Genomic DNA, 21,641 nt, shown 5'->3' on the forward strand with positions numbered 1-21,641 from the left:
CATCAGTTGAGGATAGAGTGAAAATTGAGAACATCAGATAAAGAAGTTATGTGCTCAGCATAATGTTCCATCTGTGTTTTCCATTTTCATTCTTCCTCAACTTCCCACCCACCAACCCCCATCTTGTGTAAACTTCTGGAAGAATGAGGAGTTACAGGACATGACAGTCCTCTATATCGAGCTCCAGATGTAATATTCTTGTTTGACTGCAGATATTTAATTTCTACTAAAGTCACTAAACAAGATCTGAGGTACTTGGGGTTGGTGCATTATGGGTAAAGGAGAAGCTCGAGAGTTTTTGGTTGCCACAAGCTTTAGCAATGGCCCAGTCGGATCTGAGGGATTGGATCTGAACCCATCAGCTGAGGAAGAATTAAAATGGACAACACAGATGGAATGTTATGATGAGAAAATAACTTCCTTTTTTATAGAGAAAGTTTCACTTAACTTGATGTCATGTAACTCGAATCCCTTAACAGATGACAGATGATTCATGAAACTTTGTATATCCGAACAGAATTTGTAGGTGTACAGTCAGAAAAATGCAGCTTTGCCTCACTCTCTGTATTTTGCAACACTAATGTGAATTTATGTCTGTGTTTATTAACTAAATTGCTGTAGTCTTTTGTGTCAAGTAGGTTTTGTATATTTAAGTTTGGTATTGGGTTGTGCAAGGTGCATACACTCATAGTTTCATAAATACTCGGCTACTGATCTATGAAGCTCTTAAGAAGCCTAACCTTACATTCCCATGGTAGATTTTAGCTCTTAGATTTTGCATACAAATAATCCACAGGCAGACAGAACAGGGATATTTTGGGACTTTTACTTGTTGCTGCTATTTATGATGGGTATGGATACCAAACTGGGGCTCTATTTGTAGTTTCCCATCCATTCATCCAAATTACATTTGAACAGAGTAAGACAAGTACTTCACTTTGTTCCATAAAAGAGGTATTCTGTGTGATACATACCTGTCCCCCCAGCATGCTCTATTTATGATGCAGAAGAGATTAAGATCCCTTGAACAGGTGTTCACACTACCACTGGACTTGCAGACATGTAATAGGTCTGACAAGATAGGGTTTGTTGAGGATCTATGCACAAAGCAGAGGTTGCCTCTTAGTAGATTGTATTATACCAAGAAGAAGGACAAGGCTTTCAGATGGTCTGCATAGTTTGTGTGATTTAGGCCCTTGATTTGTTTACTGAGAAAATTTTGCGGTCACACCAGCTGTGCCAAGTGTTTGGACAGGTAAATACTAAATGGTCATTATATTAATTGATTGGCCTGATCAGAGCCAATTACACTGGTATGATTATATCCTTGAACCTGGATGCTATCTTTTTAAGGAAAAGCTATGATATGAAAAAGGACTTCCTTACAGCAGTAGATATGTGGTGATCAAAGGACAACTGTTTATCAAAATAGGTTCCAAATATCCCTGACTACAGGATCAACTTTCAGGGGTGTGTTGTCAATTTGATAATTACAAGCAAACTCATGCTTGCCAAATGATACAATTGAATACAAATGATAAATTTCTTGACATTTAATTTTAATCTACGGTTTTGACAGCAGCTTTTTGTTTGTGAAAGGCCTTTTTGGAAGATTTTGGTGTACTCTGGGGAGTTTATGATAGCACTATGCTTACAGTCATCTGTAGACCTGGTCTGACATAAACCTTTAACATTCACTTTGACATCTGAGACATAAATGCCAAAGTGGAGTGGCCTAAGGACTGAAGACTGAGGTACATCTCTAGTGAAGGTCTTTTGGAGGAGATGCAGCTACCCACTCTCATTTCCTGAGTTTGTTTTGCTATCCAATGATGTTCCATAAGGATTTACATTTTGTTGGTGGAGTTTATCTATAATACCTGAGTATGGGATGCTGTTTTACAGCTTTGCAAGGTTTAGACATGGCGTGACATATTATGTGCTTTCTACGATCTTAGTGCAAAGACAATGGCACAGGTGTATCCAGATGTTGATATTAACTGTAATGGTTAGGATACTATCATTTCCAGATTGAAACATGTAAGCCTTGGGAGGATATTATCTGTGGTACTAGTTTTATTTTCTGCTGACATAGTAGGAAGTCACATTTATTTGAATGCGGCTTGCAAGTATCAAACATTGCTGATTAATTAGTAGCAGCAGAAGCCATCTTCAGCTTATATGAACTTCAAAATAAACCTGCAGGGGAAGTCATTCGGAGTCCATATCAAGCTGCTGAAGGTTATTTGTGATGCTGCTGCTGCTTCTTTTTGCCTTTTAGTGGTTTGTGATATAATTGTTTATGGGGTAAGTCATCTATACCACTGGCAGATAACTTGTCCGCTTCTCTTGTTATTCATATCCCTGGTGTGCTGTTCACAGTTACAGCAGTTGTTATTTTTGCTGCACTGGGATTTAGACTAGTTACATACAGTAATCTTTTTAAATTTTTTAAGTCTGTAAAATGATAACAGTAACTTATAGCTGCTCATTCCTCATATTTGCTTTGTCAAAGCAGTACCAGGAAAAAAAATAGCCATGTGAATGACACTTGTCTTAGTAAATCTATAATCTATATACAGCTTTCTGTGACCTCTTTCATATTTCTTTGTTCCTTAATATGCAGGTACTAATAATTATATGTGCCTGGTTGTGGTTTCATTATCAGAATCCATAACAATCAAATATGTACTGTCCAGATCTATTATCAGTGTGTTTTATAGTTAAGCTTCTGGTGATCTTTAGAAGTCATGTTTTTATATTTAGCTTGCAAGTTCTATTTCAAGGGGGACTAAATAGCTTGCACATTTGCTTAATTTTTCTGTGTGTCACAGTTCTGTTGGTGTTGTATTTATGTTTGATGAATAATTTTGATGTATTTGTTTTCAGATGAGATATTCTGATTTATTGTATTTGAATATATCAACTTGGGTTACATATTGGTATAGTAGTCTGGTAAACAATGGGCCCAATTCCAAAAGACTTTATCTCAAGTCACATATAGTAAGTCTTTTGGAATTTGGCCCCAAATGTAAGCCTAGGCCTTACACAGAAGTAAGTCACTTACACAGAGAACCAGCCTTTTGGAATTGGTGCAAGCTTAACTGGAGTTAGTTACTTATACTAAGAGCAACTCTTAGAATCTGGCCCAGTATATTTAAAATGATGCTTTTTGTGGCTTTTAAGAAACAGTATATTAGTGTGAATCAGTCTGTAGAATGCAGGCCCATTGTCTGAAATACTGCACACATTGTAAAAAGCTTTCTCCTAAATATAATCAAACAGTCTAAAAAGTGTTTATTAAATCTGGTTGTTGATTTTTGTGTATTCAAAATTTGTATTCCATATGACCCTATCAGTTATACTGTAAGGATGTCTTATTTTATTTATCTTATTATTATTAATTACATTTTAAATGGTAAATGTAAAATACATATAAATCAGAATCCTGGTGTTGAGGTCAGGAAATGTGAAATGTAAATTTTTTTTCGAAGTGCTATAACATGGGTGCCCTAGTACATAGTCTGTGATTGAATATATGACTATTTTTGTATACCATGCTCTGGGTTTAGTGACAGCTATCTTCTTGGAGAGAACCTTGAGTCCAACAGCCCTTACCCAAGCTAAACATAACTGCTTCATTTCACATGCTCTTGACTTTTTCAGCTGAATGTTTAGGATATTCACTTCAGTACTTGTACAAAGAAATTAGATCAATCAATAGTTCAAAGCTGTCTCACAATGCTAGCGTATCCATACAGTTAAATGGTAAATATTTTGCGTGTTCATCTGCAAAAGGATATTGGAATAACACTAGATTTGGATAGCAAGAGAAGCACCAAATTCATACAACACATCAATGTTTGACACAATAACATAGCATGAAAAGTTACCATAGACTTTTATATGTTATTGACCAGTGTTCAGTGAAATATTTGTAACTATATTGTGCTGAACAGCAAACATTAATATTCTAATGCTCCCCTTTCTGCAGTTCTCATTTTAATACCGTAGTTCCATATAGCTACCTAAACCTAATATGTCCATGATCTCGACTTTGATGTCTCAAATATTATCTTTCCTCTGTGCCTCAGTATGTATTGTATACAAGCTTCTGGTAGTTCAGTACATTCTTTTGATGAAAATGTTTAAAAAATCTATAAAATATTCTGATGTTCTAAATTTACTTTGTGATATAGCATCAGTTTATAAAAACAGTAAACAGTCATCGAATCATCTCAGAAAAAATATTTTAAAATACAGCTTCTGTTTTGCATGACGGAGAGAATATAAATATGCAATACAAATGAATTGACATGCTTTTCAAACCACTGTGTTGTCCTCCTTTTCATTTTTGTTCAGATTTGCTTCAAGCACAAAAGGCAAAGTGTCCTGTGTGGAGGTCTTCATTACTTTTGTTGAATGGTATATGTACAATTGGAGTTATTTACAAAGTGGTGTAAAATGCATATTTTAGGCTACAAAGAATCCCTGGGCTAGAATAAATTTGGCACTCAGAGTTAGGGGATGCTTAAAGAAGATTTTGTTTAGATAGAAGTTTACCCCCCACCTTCTGTTGCTCCATAAACAAGCACATCACTGTGCACTTAATGCCATTCACCTCAGGAGTCGGACATTTTGTTGGTCCTCTGGTACTCTTCCAGCTCAGTCTTTCGTTTCATTGCAAGCTGCAGCTCCTGTTTGATAACTTGGATCTGTTTTTCTAGTTCTGTTAACTCTTGTATTACTGAGCTCCTAACAGAGTTCAGGGAGTTTGTTCTCCCATTTGATTCAAGGGTGGCTGGGGGTTCTCGTCTTAGCTGGGGTAATGGGATGTCTGCATAATTCTTCAGCTTCAGCTCATGTGGAGGTTTGTTGTGCAAAAGGTACTTCCTTCTTGTACAGTTTGCCTGGCTGGCTGCGTTCAACAATACCTGCTGGTTATTGCCCATCTTACATCTGCAGAGAAACAAAACACTGAGTTACAATGCAGTCATAGGTGATTTTCTTAAAATAACTTCCTTCTGCATTTTAATCTCTATTCATATTATTTGTGCCAAGAAAATCTGAATTTCTATTAGTTAATAGCATATAATTAATCCGAGACAATGCCATGTAGGAATAACATCAAACATGTTGCAAATGTTTAGCAATGGTTTATATTTCAAACCTTGTCACATTTAGGAAATAAAAATTATGTTGTGCTACTGTAAGTAAAAATGGACTTGGGTGTCACATATCCTAGACTACCTAAGAATTAAAAGTAGCAGTAAGCATTTAGCTTACTGAATAGCATACAAACAAAACTACTGTATTTTTTATAGCATTGCAGCAATTTTATTACAATTTCTTGTAAAAAAACAAAAAAAACAAATGATACATGCCAATAACAAAACTGTAATTAAAACTAAAATATGAGCATGTTGTGGCTGCTTTGTCCAGTTAAATATACATTTTAGAAGGCTGCAAGATAGTCTGAGACTAAATCTGTCCATGGGGCTTATTTTCTAAAGAGCAGTAGCTTTCAGAAGAAGGTTGACTGTACTCAGCTCCAGAATAGAGATTTCCTTCATCAATATTGCTATGTCTGCAGATGATGGAGAAATAGACATTTTCTACTTTTTAGTGATACACTTTTTGTTACCAACAAAAGCAAATTCAGTAGTTTATAGAAATAGGAGGTCAGGGAGAAAGGGCAAAAGAAACTGAGCAGAAATTCTGTCTTAGTAATTGCTGCTAAATTAGGCCAGATAAAATCACAGATGCATTGTATCAGTTGTCTGCACCCAAACAAAATGGGGGTACTGTCAACAGATATGGACTGATTCACCCAAAGCCACTGAGAAACCTCTAGAGCAAGTTGAAGACACATTAGGGAACATTCTGCAAAGTTTATCTGGCATATAAAAATATTTAAATCATAATTATCAGTCAAAAAGCCTAAACATGTGGGATCAAGCTGCATATCATTGGGCCGAGATCATTCTACAGCATATGTTCATAGGAGGTTAGTAGGCTATTGGCCCTGAGGCCCTTTAAAGCCTAGTCAAGAGTTTAGCCCATGTTTAGACAAGTCAGCACCCAAAGGCCCTGTCCAAAAGGGACACAGGTAGAATCCCAGGGGTGTATTTTCTGTTTCCCATCCAGTAATCCAGGTTGCTCTTAAAAAGGGATAATGAGGTAATCTGCTTGATGTGGAGAGGGAGTCTATTCCACAGATCGGGGAGTCTCTGGGACACAAATCGGTCCCGCCAACAAGTCCTATTGATATCACAGACCAGGTTGAGGTCACACGTATGGGTTGCTCGAGCGGAGCTTGACTTGTGGATTTGCAGCAGTCCCATCAAGGCGGGGTCAGAGATCACTTTATATGCCAAACAGAGGTCACCCCCAAGAAGTCTGTATGAAACTGAATAGAGGGATAGGGCTTTTAGCCTATCTGTGTAGGGTAGATGTTTGAGGCCCTGGATTCTCTTGGTGAGGAACCTCTGTGGTCTTTCCAGCTGCTGCATGTGCTTTGAGAGGTACATGCCCAAGGGGGCATTGTACTCAATAATTGGCCAATTCCATATGACTATGCCTGCTTCTTTAAATCAGTTATATACTGTATTATAGTTTATCACTTTGAATAACAAGCAACATATGATACTCATAGCCAAGTTGTTACCACTGCCATCCAAAATTATTCTGAGCTAAGTTAACAAAGAAATGTCACAGAAATAAATGCTTTAATGTCCTGGCACAGAATGCTGCATCAGTTGGCTATTTGTTATTTTTATGGCAAACTTATGCAGAGACTAGCTTTCAATAAAAGACATACTGCAGCAAAGCATCGTCCCCAACATACAGCAGACTTTGCACTGGAAAGCTAAGCGTTGCACTGGTAAAAATGAACTAGTATTTTTTAAAATGCAGTACAATGAGCTACCTAACAAACTCTTCCCTGCCACAGTACTATGTAACAATGAATGCCATTTTATAGCTTTGTTTCTATAAGTAATCTCACTTTGTGAGATTGTTTGTAATAGTAATCATAATAATAATAATAATAATAATAATAGTAATAATAACAACACAAAATGCATCTAGAATTTTATCTAAAAGTAAATAATTTTAGGCACAGGGTTCCCCGTATAGGCTGGAACATGATAATTGCACTCATTCAAATAACAGATAAAAGACACTGGAATGGTGCCAGAGTCAAGTTTGTTTTAATAGCCAGAGCTTTGAGATGCTGATTCCTTAGGGTTGCCACCTTTTCAAATGGCCAAAGTGGGACATTTTTGGTACAAACATCAGATTTTACAGGCCGACACATACCCACGGTCAGTACAAAGGTTAGAACTTAACTTTTTTGCCTAAATAAAAGCCTATTCTTGTAGCATTTTAGTTGCTTATTCTGTTTCTTATAACATTTAGGTATTTTAGATACAGAATAATTGTTTTATGCACGTATTACATAAAATATAGGAAATTATTTTGTTCTAAAATCTCAGGACATTTGCCATTTTTACAATTTTTTGTCAGGACACAACTGCCCAAAGAGGGACTGTCCCTCGCAAAGTGGGACAGGTGGTAACCCTATGATTCCTGTTCCTTCAGAAAACATTAGAACCTGGATAAATTGGCATGCAGTCATACAAACAAAGGCCAAGTTATTAGCTCTGTATCAGAAATTCAGATGGACCTGGTCCAGGCAGTCACTATTCCGATCATTGAAGAGACCTATTAATCTAAAAGCTGACTGGCTGAGCACACTAGGCAAACAAAATAACTAGATGGACTATATCCCTGTTGCAGGAAGTTACTGTTTGATGCTTAGCTGTTTTTTTTTTGAGATACAAATGGAATACTACAGGAAATTAATTTTTGTTCTTGTTTTATTTTGTTTCATTATCTATGTAGTTTGTTTCATCATTCCAATGTTTCTAGTGTTTGATATGCTCTGATAAACAAAAGTAAAATAAAACAAAATGCTGTATTGTCTAATTCTCACAGATAAAAACAGCTTATGTGCTGCTTTTTTATTGTATTTGTTTGGTAACCAGGTGTTAGACTGAGGGTATTATTAGTGAGTTTGTCATCCAGGATTCCAGAATTTTGAATATCAAGACTGATATTGTTTATCAGCACTGTTATTGGAGACAATATTCAGATATTGTTAACATCTAATAAAGCATTTATAAACAGAACTGCAGTGTTTGCAGACTTTATTGTACAGGTACAAAAAGACTCAGTCCATAAAGGAGGGACTGTAACCCATTCAGCACAAGTTAGGGTAATTAACAAATAAAGGCATTCATTCCAGTCTCATTTTAGTTATTTCTAGTTAATTCCCTTATACTACAGTCTTATCAATTCTTTCAACAGCGAGTCTACAACATACTTCAGCATCTACACAAACTTTCAAGTGTCCAGTGTGATGTCACACAGCCAAAAACAAGAAAAGGTTTAAACAGCTGCAGACAACAGGACATGTTCTTGCAGAATCATAAAGTTATGTTAGACTTTATATACATCACTAAAAGTCACGTGCATACCTCTTGTATAAACGTATCAAACAATACTTCTACAGTTAAGACACCAGTAAACATTTGTTTTAAAGTTATAAATTGGGTAAAACAGTCTAAAAAACTGTGTTCAGAAATGTTCATTTAAAGTTAAAGTTTATTAGTTCAGAAATGTTACAACTTTCCAGATGCAAAAGGGTTAACTCACAGAAGCATGCTGCAACAGATTTGCAGAATAAGTCAGCTTCTGTCAGTTATTCTTGTTTACAGTCTTCAGGCATCAGTGTAAATGTGACAGCACTTGTAATTCAAAATATAAAGTTAAGTCATAGTACAATTTCAAATACACAAGTTCAGAATGAAATAAATTCTAGTCTACATGTAATTCAAAGTACATAATTAAGTAGCAGTATTGTAAATACAGATGTAAACACAATGTACCTAACATGCAGATTTCCCAACCAAACATAAAGCAAACATTTGCAATGTCTCAAGTTCACATTATCTCAAATACAGATGTTCAGAATATCATAAATTCTAGTTTATTGTTTTCAGAAGCCAGTGTAAGTAGTGCACCGAGGGGGGATAAGAGATATCAGAGTGCAGATTTTAATAAGTCTGATAAAGTAAACAACATGAATGATATATAGATTTCAAAGCAAAGTAAAAAAAATGCATACCTTACCTTAAGTCAATGTTATTACTAGTGTTTCGGGGCAAAGTAAAGAACAAATGCACACCATAGCTCTAGTCAGTGTTGCTGCTAGTTCTATAAAAAAAGATTTTCAGTTTATCTATAAAGGGTGTGGCAGTCCAGCACCAAACCAGAGCATTTATCTCTCATTGTTTAAGGTTGAAAGAAATGACAATATTTCATTGCTTACAGAAAAATTATGGAATAATGTACTGATTACAAATCAGTTGCAGTTACAAATAGACCTTTAGCAGAGGACATGAATGCAGTTTTGTCAGGATTTAAAGGGTCAAAGATTACAGCATCTAGGAGTTCGAAGTGTAACAGCTCTGTACTAGGTATGGACATGTCATCAGTTATATGTTGTTTTAGACTGATTTTATGGAAAAATAAAAATGCTACAGAATGTACAGTAATGCACACAAATGACACTTGTAAGTATGTGCATGCAACAAATTGTGCAAATGTATAGAATTTAAAAAAATTGGTTATGACAGAAACATGCAGATTTATGGGTTAATGATAAAATAAACTCCAGTTCATCTGACACAGCTGAAGTGCTCAAAAAAGATATATTGGGTATGGCCAGTGGGAAACAAAAGGGTAACAGTTTGTGCAGGGTATACCAGAAATGGCAGTCAAAGTAATTCACAGAATAAAGGGTCGACAGTTACAGATTTGGCAAACAAATGTTTTGTATTATTATTTTATTTAGCAGACATTGTTATTATGGTAGTAAAGTGTTGCAATGTATAATTAATATCTTGATAAGACAGGGACAAAAAGGCATTCACAGATATCAAATGACAGAATTTACAATTTAAAGCCAATGCTACATTTTGAAAGTGACAGTACAGTTAAAAGTTCAGACCCCATGCAAGAAAAGAGTGCATCATAAATATTATGTGTCATTAAACCCACAGGTTAAACTCCTATGTTATATTTGTATAAGGGGCAGACAAGTAAAGTTCCAGAATTAGATCAGTTCAACTGTAGTAATAAATGTGTATACTATATGAAAACTTCACATACTTGTATAAGGGACAGACAAGTAAACTTTCAGAATTAGATCAGTTCATACTATATTTAAAAAATTCACATACTTGTATAAAAGACAGACAAGTAAACTTCCAAAATTTATTTTATTTTTTATTTATATATTTGCAATTTGTTAACCGGGAAAGTCCACTTGGCCATTCAGAGCCTGTTTTGCCCATTTTCAGTGAAGGCCCAGGGAGAAAAGCTCCTCAGTACAATAATAAAAGGGTAATTTTATACATTGGTAATGTACAAGTAACAGATAATTAGTTTACAATGTTAAAATCACAGCTAGACATTCAGAGAAAAGACAAACAGCAGTGACAATTGCAACATGTTTGAGGTAGTTAGAGCATAGAGGAATTCTAAGGAGTTCAAGAGTAAGTGCAGTTTCAGATGGAAGACAGGTGTTCACTTAGAGAAGTTTTGAAGTGGGCAGGATTTTGGGTTTTTCTAATGGTTAAAGGTACAGCATTCCAACTTTTGACTAAAGAGTGGGGAGTAAAGAAGCTGGCCGGGAGGAAGATCTGGGTTGTAAATCTGCAGACGTTGCTGTTCTCAGATCTAAGTGGCCTGTTTTGGAGGTAGAATGAGAATACAGAGCTAAGGGCAGGACGATCAGAAGGTTTAAAGATCAGTTTGTGGACTGTAGTTAGTTGCAGATAGGAGAGGTATTTTGGTACTTCCAGCCATTTTAGGGAGTGTAGAGCATTACAGTGATGGGTGATGTTTTTGAAATTTATAGCAAATTTGGCTATTTTATTGTAACAAGTCTCGAGTCTGGCCCTTAGTGTACTGTGAAGGTTGGTAAGTAGTGGGGTGCCATACATGAGGGAAGGGAGCAGGTAAGTGGAGGCAAGGGTGTGTTTAGTGGAGGGGCTGAGGAAGTGATAGTGCCTATAGAGAATTCCTAGTTTTTGGTGAGTTTTTTTGTTTATTGTGGTGTAAGTGAATATCAAAATTTTAGGAGTTTGTCTATGGAGATTCCTAGAAGTTTTGTATAGGTGACAATTTCTGTTCATGCTTTACTTGGAGAACAGATATTGAACTAGGATTTATCTAACAGGGTTGATTTCTTTGGGGTGAATAGCATGATCTTGGTTTTATTTGGGTTAAGGGCTAGGTGGTTATTGTACATCCAGGGTTCAGTAGTGGAAAAGGCTTTTGAGTTTTCAGTTGGAGATCAGAAATAGAGCCAGCTAAACAGACAATGGTTGAGTTGTCTGCATATTGAGTAAGAGATCCATGGGTCATACATGAGTGTAAATTATTAATGAAGATATTGAATAAGAGTGGACCAAGTATGTAGCCTTGAGGAATTCCAGTAGAGGTGTTAAGGTAAGGAGAGATAGAGTTTTACCATTTGACAGCCTGTTGTCTTTTAAATAGTCGGAGAACTACTTGAGATTGGTGGATGATAGGCCAAAGTTAGACAGTTGCAGCACTAGTAAAGGGTGGAAAACAGTATCACAAGCCTTTGCTAGATCTAAGAAGAGGGTGGATACTATTTTCCTAGCATCATGAGCTGTGCTAACAATTTCCAAGAAAGATATGAGGGCAGTTGTAGTGCTGAGGCCAGGTCTGAATCCATGTTGTGTGGGAGATACGAGATGGTTTATAGGTTAGTGCTAGACTAACTGCCCTTTTGGGCCATTTGAAGCCTAGCCAGTTACCCCATGTAAGAATCAAACCGTGCACCTTGTGTCTTTAAGTTAAGCACTTTAACCATTATGTCATCCTCCCACCCAAGGATGAAGCAGATAGTGCATTAGCTGAATGTGAATGCACTTTTCCAAGATCTTAGAGACAGGAGAAAGTATGCTGATTGGATGGAAGCTGGTGATACCTGTGTTTTTGTCGCCTTTATGAAGAGGGAGAATAAAGGCTTTTTTCCATAATTTGGGTATATAGGATTTATAAATGGATCTATTCATAAGGATACTTATAGGGAATGCAATGGGTTCAGCAGCAAGCTTTCGAAATTCAGAAGGTAAATTGTTAGGTGCATTGAAACAGGGTTTGATCTTCAGGAGTAGCCTTGTTATAGTTGTGATAGAAATTGGACTAAGAGTGAAATTGGGAGAAGTGGGGGTATTGGGCTCATGGGTGTGAAGGCTGCTTGTAGAGGTGTGGAAGATAGTGGAAGTTTTTGGTAGAGTAGCATAGCATGAGTTTCTTCTAGTACGGGAAAGTTAGCAGTAATGCTGGCTATAGAATTTATAAAGAAAGAGTTAAAAGGAGATGTTATTTCTAGAGGAGGTTTATTGGGCTGTGGACATGATTTGTTTTTTGTGCTATGGTTCAGGAGTGATGTGACATAACTCAAGAATGTTTTGGGGTTTTGTTTATACTTAGCCTGCAGTTTTGAATAGTAATTTTTTTTATCTTTTTGAATTAGTTTTTTTTTTTACCTCAGAATCAGATCAGTTCAACTCTAGTAATAAATGTGTATATGTAAATAGTTCACTACTGTATATATTTCATGTGGAAAGTGCAGTTTAGCAGATTACAGGCCAGCTCAGTACTGCATGCCATAAAACAGTATGGTACAGTTAACTTCAATATTCTTAGTGACAGTTTATGCAGTTACAGTTCTTACTATGTAATCCTTATAGCATTCAGTAACAAAAAGAACAGCTACATGTAGAACGTGGGTGGAGTTTCACACACAGAACAGTATATTAAGGCCTGAGGGTCATGAGAGTAAACATAAAAAGCTCATCAGTTAAGATTAATTTTATCGAGGTGCAGAAATGAAAACAAAAATGTTAAAATATTAATACAGTATTAGATAACTGCTTTAGTTTAATTTGAAATTATGATGGGAAAAACAATGCCACTGAGGTTTCTGTTTGATTTAATAATAAAGTTACAACCTTTCCATTTCACTGTAGTACATTATCAGCTGCAAACTTGCAAGAATGTATTCAATAGTAACATTAGCTTAGGTCACTATAGTACATTATCAGTTTGCTTACAAACTTGCAAGAATTTATTAGCAGCATATGTTTATTTTATGTAGAAAAAATGTAAATAAAGTCAGGGGAACAGGCAATGCTATCAGTCAATAATTGTTAAAGCTGCAAATATTATTTTAAATAATTTCCAGTTTGATTTTTCAGTTTCATTTTAAATACAGTCAAGGACATCAGTCACCCAGCCCTACACAAGAGATGAAAAAGGGGAGGTTTGAAAGGCAAGGACACTTAAAAACAGCTTCCAATACCACAGCAGTGATTAAGACAATGCAGAATAAGGCCTAAATTTGGCAAGAACTGCGGTACACAAATCAAACTGAAAAACTGTGTATGACAGATGTGCATTTATGTAAATAAGAGTTAAAGCAAGTATGTAAATGTTCTCATGTTTTCAGACAATTGTTTAACAGTACTAGTTATCAGTTTATGTTTTTATCTATGTCCGGACAATACTGAGAGAAAAATGTACTAATAGTTTAGTTTCCAGAATATAACATTTACTAGTTTTCAGTTATGCTTTTATCTGTGTTTAGGTAACACTGGCAAAAGATATTACTTTAGTATTAGTTAGTTAGATTCCAGAATATACACAACTATTTTAAATGTTTAGTATAAATATGTATCACTTTAATGTAAATTTCAGTCAAGGTTCAGAATATGACATTCATTCTCAGTTATGATTTCAGTATAGTACATTTCACTCAGATTTCTGCGGTGGTGGTGCTGCGGTAGCGTTGTCGCCTCACAGTAAGACGTCCTGTTCGATTCTCAGCTAGAGCGTCTTGTGTGTGGAGACATGCGTGAATGGGCGTACCTTCGTTGAAGGTTGTGCATCAGGGCCGGCAACTCGGCACGTAAAAATCTACTGCCAATCACTAGTGGACCAGAGTTCCGCTGTGGCAAACCCTAACCGGGAAAAGCCAAAAGACACAACAACAACATTTCAGTCAGATTTCAGAATATAACATTCATACTCAGTTACAATATGTTGCTGTAGTCAAGTGTAGCTCTGTAATAGCTGTAGAGTGCTAAACTAATGGCCTGCAAACTGCATTGTTTAACTCAGTGATGGCAAACCTTTTGGGCCCGATGTGTCAAAATTTCAGAAAATGCCTATCCTGCCTCTGCTGGTGTGTCACCCCCGCCCCCCCAAGCAAAAGAGAAATAATTTTTTACAAGTTCATTTATTTAAGAAAATACAGTCCAATCATATGTGTTGCTATGTATTATAAAAGGAAAAGAAAAATCAGTGACTTACAACAGAGAAAACAATATGAGCACTGATAATTGGGTTTAAAATAGTACACCAAAAAATTACCCTACTTTTAATAATAATTTTGAATTGAACTGAAAAAAATATGGAACACATTACATTTGATTTGATTAACATCAATTAATGACTTTTTTGTTGCTGAGTTTTAATAAATAAGTGCAGGGTCACATATTTCTTATATTTTTGTTCATTCAGTTTCTTTGGTAACTTGTGTTGTTGAACGTTGGTGTGTCACCCAAAACATCATGGTGTATCATCTTTGACACACGTGTCATAGGTTCGCCATCACTGGTTTAACTCATAGTACGGTCCAAAGCTGTCTCCAGGCCAATATCAGTCACATAATGCTCTCTGTTCCTCTTACTTCAGGTAATAAAGGTATATGGGGGAGGTAGCCCAATCTATGGGGAGATAATGTGTGGACTTCACAGACATTTATCAGGAATACCAGTAAAGCAGCATTGTTGATTTCTATAGAAATATGTTTTAATAAATGCAGTATGGCTGTATTCGATGCATGTGTATTCTACTGTCATGGCAGTCAAGTATACCATTGTAATAGTTCTGGAATGCAAAATGAATTCAGTCACATAATGCTGTCTTTTTCTCCCACTCTATGAACAAACGGTATATGGGTGAGGTAAGCCCATGTTATGAGCAGATATGATTGTGCTAACATTTCACAGACACTTATCAGCAATACCAATAAAGTGTTAAGCAGCATTATTGATTCCTAAATATGTCTGTCTACATATTCCCATAATGGATGTATTCCTTGCATGTCCGTACTAAGCTGCTGCTGTCAATGTTACATTTATTTTGCAGATGTCCCCTGCAGTCACAGCTATTGGGGTCTATTTCCATGCCTACCAACTAAGGCATGATGGATGTCTAGTTCATTTACTGTACACAAACATGCCTCTCAAGTGTCACAATTTCAAGTAATGTAATTGCAACTGCCTAATACGTCTGTCACAGGATTACCAGAATAATGATTACCTGGAATGCAATGTATTACTAAATCTGCTTGCAGAACACCTTGCTAGTTACAGAAGTCCACATTATGTGAAAGTGTTCATGTGTAGTTGTGTGCCTGCATTTGTTATTGTTCGGCCCATACTGACCCATACTAACAGCTTGAGAAGTATGTACTTGCTACATCAGCTATAGGAGAATTGTTGTCACTGTACTCAAAACTGACACTACACACCTGTAGAGCATTTATTAGTGTTTTTAGGAATATAATCATTGTCAGTAATGGATTGTTTTTCTCTCTTTCTCCCCACCCCTTATCTTCATTTATTTATTATTGTTATTTATTATTATGATTTAGTATTAACATATTTTGTTAAAAATTTTTGCAAACTGTGATGCATTATTGTTATGTGTTATTATGATTCAATATTAACATATTTTGTTAAACTAATTGTTTTGTTGGCCTTATGGTTTACTTCTTACTGGCATGTTGTTAACATACTGACTGTTATGTTACTTGCTGTTGTGTTACAAATAATATGCATTAATATGTATTTGGATTAATTCATTTATTATTTATTTATTATTTATTAACATTTGTTGACAGGGAAAGTCCACTGGGTCAAAATAATCCATTTTCAGTGGAGGTCCGGGGAGAAAAGCTCCAGTAACAAATTAAAAATTACTACAGCAAACAAGTAAACAAAAATTATTATAGAACAGGATAAGATTTACAGTAATAAAAAGCCATACACATATAAATAGCATTTCTTAGTAATAGAAATATGCAGAGTACAGTGTCATTATGCAATGAAAATAAATGACAGTAGAACTTGCACAGTATATAAATGGATAGTTTGTTGAGGACATTCAATGTAAACAATCATGACACAGTATATTCTGTACAATATGAAGGAGATTATACTTTTGCCTTGTGGAAGTTTTTTAAGGATTAAATATTGATTAGTATACTTTGTTTAAGAGAAAGTCACAGAAGTATAGTTATCTACTACTATTTCAGTTTATCTTAAAAGAGGTATTTAGTCAATAAATTCATTGGTGTTGGTTTATGGTGGTATGAAGTTCTGATCACAAGGACAGATGTGATTATTAAGAAAGTGATTTTTTAGGGTGACATTGAAGGTTTTTATAGACTCAATTTGTGTTATGGAGGGGGTAGGGCATTCCATAGCTTTGGTATGGAGTAAGAGTATAAGCTTTGTCCAGCTCTCTTATTGGGTTTATATATGGTAAGAAGCTGTTTATTAGTAGAAAAAAGATTTTGGGTTGGGATGTAGGATTGTACAATAGAATGCAGTGATGGGCAGTTATTTGGATTGCATATTAATTTAGGAGCAAGAGTTAGCTGAGTGTATTGGAGGTAATGTGGGAATTCCAAACATTTTAATTATTTAGTGGCGTGACAGTGGTGAGTGCGGTTTTGCAGTCCAGAAGTAAATTTGGCAATTTTATAATAGCATGATTGTAGTTTATTGCTTATGGATGCATGAAGGTTGATAAAAATGGGGGAACCATAGAGGAGTGAGGGAAGTAGGTGGGAATTGGCCAATGTTAATCTTGTGGGCTTATCCATATACAGTTTGTGTCTATATAGTTTACCTAATTTTTAGTGTGTTTTTTGATTGTGTTAAGAATGTGTTGCTTGAATGATAGTTTATCATCTATAATGATGCCCAGAAATTTAGCTGTTTTCACTACTTCAATTTCTGTATTATTTAGGGAATAGATTTTGAACTCTTGTGGTGGTGGTTTGGAAGAGAATATTAAAAGTTTGAATTTTTGGGGATTAAGTAGTAATCGAGCTTTGTTTGGACATGTTTCTATGTTTGAGAAGGTGTTTTGTGCTATTTTGAGGAGATCTGGGAAGTTGCTGGCTGAGGATATAATGGTAGAATCATCAGCATACTGGATGAGGGAACTATGTAGGGAGACAGTATGGAGATTATTTATCAATACATTAAAAAGTAATGGTCCAAGAATGGAGCCCTGGGGATGCCTTCTTTATTAACCAGATAACCAGATTGATTGTTTTGTCATCCAACAGATTGTTGTCTATCTTTCAGGTAGTTGGTAAACCAGGTAATGGTATGTTCAGTATGTCCTAATGTTTCTATTTTTTGATGATTAATTAAAATGATGTTCCATTATGTTAATACTAACAATGGTTTGGTTATTACTAATTGTAACTTATTGCTATACCTCATTTACCGCAGCATGTCAAGGTAGGCCAGTTCCGTCTGATCCTCCTACTTTGCCTCAACTGGCTGTGGCACTGGGTCCTAGCACGTCTGGGACCCCTCTGCTACCCCTGCACTATCTGCAGTGTTGGGTAGTACAACCCCATGGGACAGAGCCTGGCACCCCTCTGGGAGTGGTGGTGGAGGGGGTGTTGTCACTCAGGATGAGCTGCTGGTCTTGGTGCACAGAATAGTCTACCATGGATTTGACCACTGCCTGTGCCAGATTGAGGGCATGCTGGGTGACCTACTGGGACAGCTTGTCCCTGGTGTCCAGCCTCCTGCACTGCCACCCTTGGGGCAGTGAAGGAGCAGTGCCAACAGTCCCATGGGTGGGGATGTGAGTCACGCTGCTGTCTTCTGGAGGCACATGGGACTTGGATTCCACAACATCCTCCCTATCCAAGGTGTTCACCTACCTCGTGCCACACACTGCTTCTGTTTGCTGTCTTGTCTGCCTGCAAATGCCTCCTCACCTACCCAACTTACCTCCCCCACATGTACCTATGTCCCTTCCCCAACATTCCACTCTCACCTTAAAAAAAACATGAGCACCTGCCCCGCCCCCCCCCCCAAAAAAAATATTGTCCTATACACAGCTCTCCATTTCATGCAGTTGCCCACTGGACACACATACTTTGGTCCAATTGGCTTGCCAATGCAATTATGTTGTCTTAACCCCTCTCTCTGGGGTTGAGAGTTCAAAGTCATGTACAAATTCTGTCAAAGTGAACAGTTGTTGCTGTACAAGAAATGGATAGCTATGGTTTTTCCTACACCCTTCCTGCACATCCCTACCTTCCTTTCACTATGTTTTTCCTCCTGCTTGCACCCCATTTCACCACTTTTGTATCTCCCCATTTTTCTTTTCTTTATATTTTTAGCACGTTGCTGTGCAATGCACTATGTCGCGCAGCTTCACTAAGCTCAGCTAAATAGAGCTATATTGACTATGCGTGTTTTTAAACTGGCAATACACACTTACAAAATAAACAGCTGTCCCATATATCAAACCCAAGACCATCACTGCAGGCCACTGGATTAACCTACCATGTCACACAACTCTTAATTAAAACAGGTAGTTTAAACAAAACATAGTAATTGCCAGTTACAGTCATTAAGCGTGTTTCAGCAGAGCTGCATGCTGCAGAAACTTGATTAAATAATAATGGAAACATGGGAATGTACCTTGGAGTCTGATGCAATAGTACACCACTAGAAAGCCAAAGACATAATAATAGATGTAAGTGAGGCCTGTGATAGCAGATAAATGTTCCCTTCAGCAGCAACATGTTGAAAGACACCTGCTAAGGCATTAATGGCAAAATACATGTTCAACTGGGACCCTGGTGTACACATACATCCATATAAAGCCATGCACGTACTGATGTATGTAGAAACTGTATGCCACAGCCTCTATGTGTGCACATATATCTTGCAAATACACCTGCTGTACCAGTGACACACACAGTGGTGGGTTCAAATCCAGTGGTGTGTAGAAATGAATGTACAGTAATGTGAAGGCAGCAATTAATGACTGAGTCATGCACTCTTTATCCACACAAGCCATTTAAAATGACATGTCTGCTTTTCAATGACGGAAGTCACAGGCCTGCAGGTGGGAACACACCACGTATCCCTGTAGCAAACCTGTATGTGCATAAAGTGTCACTTCATGCATTAATATGCATCCATGGAGAATGTCAACAAAGGTACTGCAAATGAGGGCCACTAATATCACAATGCAACACACAATCCTTCCAAAGTCACTGTGCAGATTATCACAGCTGCACAGCTAACATACATATTAGAAGTCCGTACATGTAACAAGGCCTGCCTCATACATGCTGCAAATTACTGCCAGACTGTAACAAATGGCCTGGCAGTTGCCCAAATGGTGGAAATATTCTTATATTTATACCCCATATTACCCAAGGACACACCAAACATGTTGCTAAGTACTCTGTTACTGATACCCTTAACTAACATACTTAACTTAGACACATGCCGTAATTGGAGTGGAAAGGGTAGCTTCACTCAGGCTCTGCCTCTACAACAAGGCTGACACAGCTCCCACAGTTACTCCTACAGATTGTTGTCTTCCAAAGTGTTCACACTCTCTGCCTATGTCTATTACCTGCAGCAGTAGCTGCAGCCTGTAGCTCACACTTCTCTGTGTAAAGGTTTCTGCTACAGACCTACCCTCTGCAACAATGTAGTCTCCTCACCCCAGTAATGCCCAGCACAACATATCAGAAAGGGGCCTAATCTACATGAAGACCTTATATATTGTACAGTGGTTGCATGCCATTGGCTGATGATAGTGCAAATCAGCTGTGTTGGCTGCATTTAGCATTTAAGATCCACAGATTGGTTTAGAGGCAATCGTCTGCTAATGAGAAGCATGCTTAAAAGGCAAGCAGCTGGCTGTGGAGAACCATTGTGTATGACATTTTCCTCACACAAAGCATGCCTTTATGAAAACTTTACTATCACCGTGTATCAACAGAGGAGTACTGCGCTACATCAGGTATGTAACTGATTTTGTATACAACAGGATGCAGATGGGTGAATAGACCTACGGGGAATAGGGATTACAGCATTAAGCCTGTCATAATCTGTGATAATGACATGTCATTGATCTCCTGCTGTCTTACACCTGCACAGGATGTACAATACATCAACTGTGCATTGTCACTTGTCATTGTGGCACACTGGTCTTGTTGGACTATCCCATTATAGTGGTTGTAATAACACACTTATATTTGTGTGGCAATGTTCTTATGACATATTATCAGGGGTTGCCCATAGAGGACACACCACAGTAGATCCGAGTGTTGGGTGTATGATCATACAGCAGTATCTGTCATGCCACACACTGGAATACCTGATTATTGCCACTGTCTCAGTTCTATCCACACACTTAGTATGTTTGCACACTGTGGCGTATGACATGTGTGAGCAAGCAGTGGATAGTGCCAGCCATTTTGTCCTTGCTGTATCTCTACATAGTGTACTTCCACGTACTTTATGTGATGATGTAATGTGTTCCCCTTTTGCTGTATTTCAGGGATAATGTACCCCAGATGCATACCTCTCAACCTGAAATCATAAAAAATCTAGACAAAGGCACATGAAAAAGTGATACAAATCTGTATGCGGATTAACAAAAAATTTGCATATATAATTATTTAACCCTGCCCTCTCTGGAGGAATTGTAGGATACCAACTTTTAAACAAAAGTCGAAGAACAGACAAAATATTACACACAAAGTAAACAGAACAATAGTGTTTTACTTAAACAAATATTTGAACTTGTATCAACGTTTGAACTTGTGAAAATTGCAATACTAAAATACAATTTTCTTTTATAAAAATAAAATTAACTGCTTCAGCCTTCTACAGCCAGAAAATGAGCTGGATTTAACATTACCTTTTAAACACTTACATTTAGGCTCCTGAATTAACATTGCCTTTAGCTGTTTTTTAAAAATGATCATCTACAAATAAAGTGCATGTTGCCCTTGAAGAATAAATTGCCTATGTTACATTAAACAAATGACAAGGTAGTAATATTGCAAAAGAAATGGCTGGCAAACTGATAACAAGTTCATGGTTACTGGGCATCTCCACCAAAGAGGACATTCTTAGGACTCTACACCCTTTAAAAGTACAACATCAGCAATCCATCTATATACTGCGGGAGTAGAACCCACAGCCTTCTGCATGAAAAGCAGCTATACTACCTGTTGTGCTACTAACAACATAAGCAGACTTGGCATACACAGTACTAAACTTCTCTCCCCCTGAAGAACTACGCAGCACAAGAAATCTGGAAAAAGCCAAAATTTATTGGGGGACAAAGGCCCAAAACCAGGGATACATTTTAAACATTGCTTGTATAATCTTAGAAAG

The 21,641-nt window shown here is 36.9% G+C and overlaps 1 protein-coding gene across 1 annotated transcript in view; it reads right to left on the reverse strand.

Annotated features, from left to right (window-relative positions):
• Positions 1 to 351: 351 nt before the first annotated feature.
• LOC122793186 (glutamate receptor ionotropic, NMDA 3A-like) overlaps positions 352 to 21,641 on the reverse strand; it is a 167,934-nt gene continuing 146,644 nt past the window's right edge. The window contains exon 5 of the mRNA XM_044061009.1: positions 352 to 4,959. Coding sequence (XP_043916944.1) covers positions 4,623 to 4,959 — 337 coding nt within the window. The 3' untranslated portion in view covers positions 352 to 4,622. The remainder of the gene's footprint in view (positions 4,960 to 21,641) is intronic.

The sequence above is a fragment of the Protopterus annectens genome, chromosome 2.part0, assembly GCF_019279795.1.
Source record: "Protopterus annectens isolate FY-2018-M chromosome 2.part0, PAN1.0, whole genome shotgun sequence".
NCBI classification, from domain to species: Eukaryota; Metazoa; Chordata; order Ceratodontiformes; family Protopteridae; genus Protopterus; species Protopterus annectens.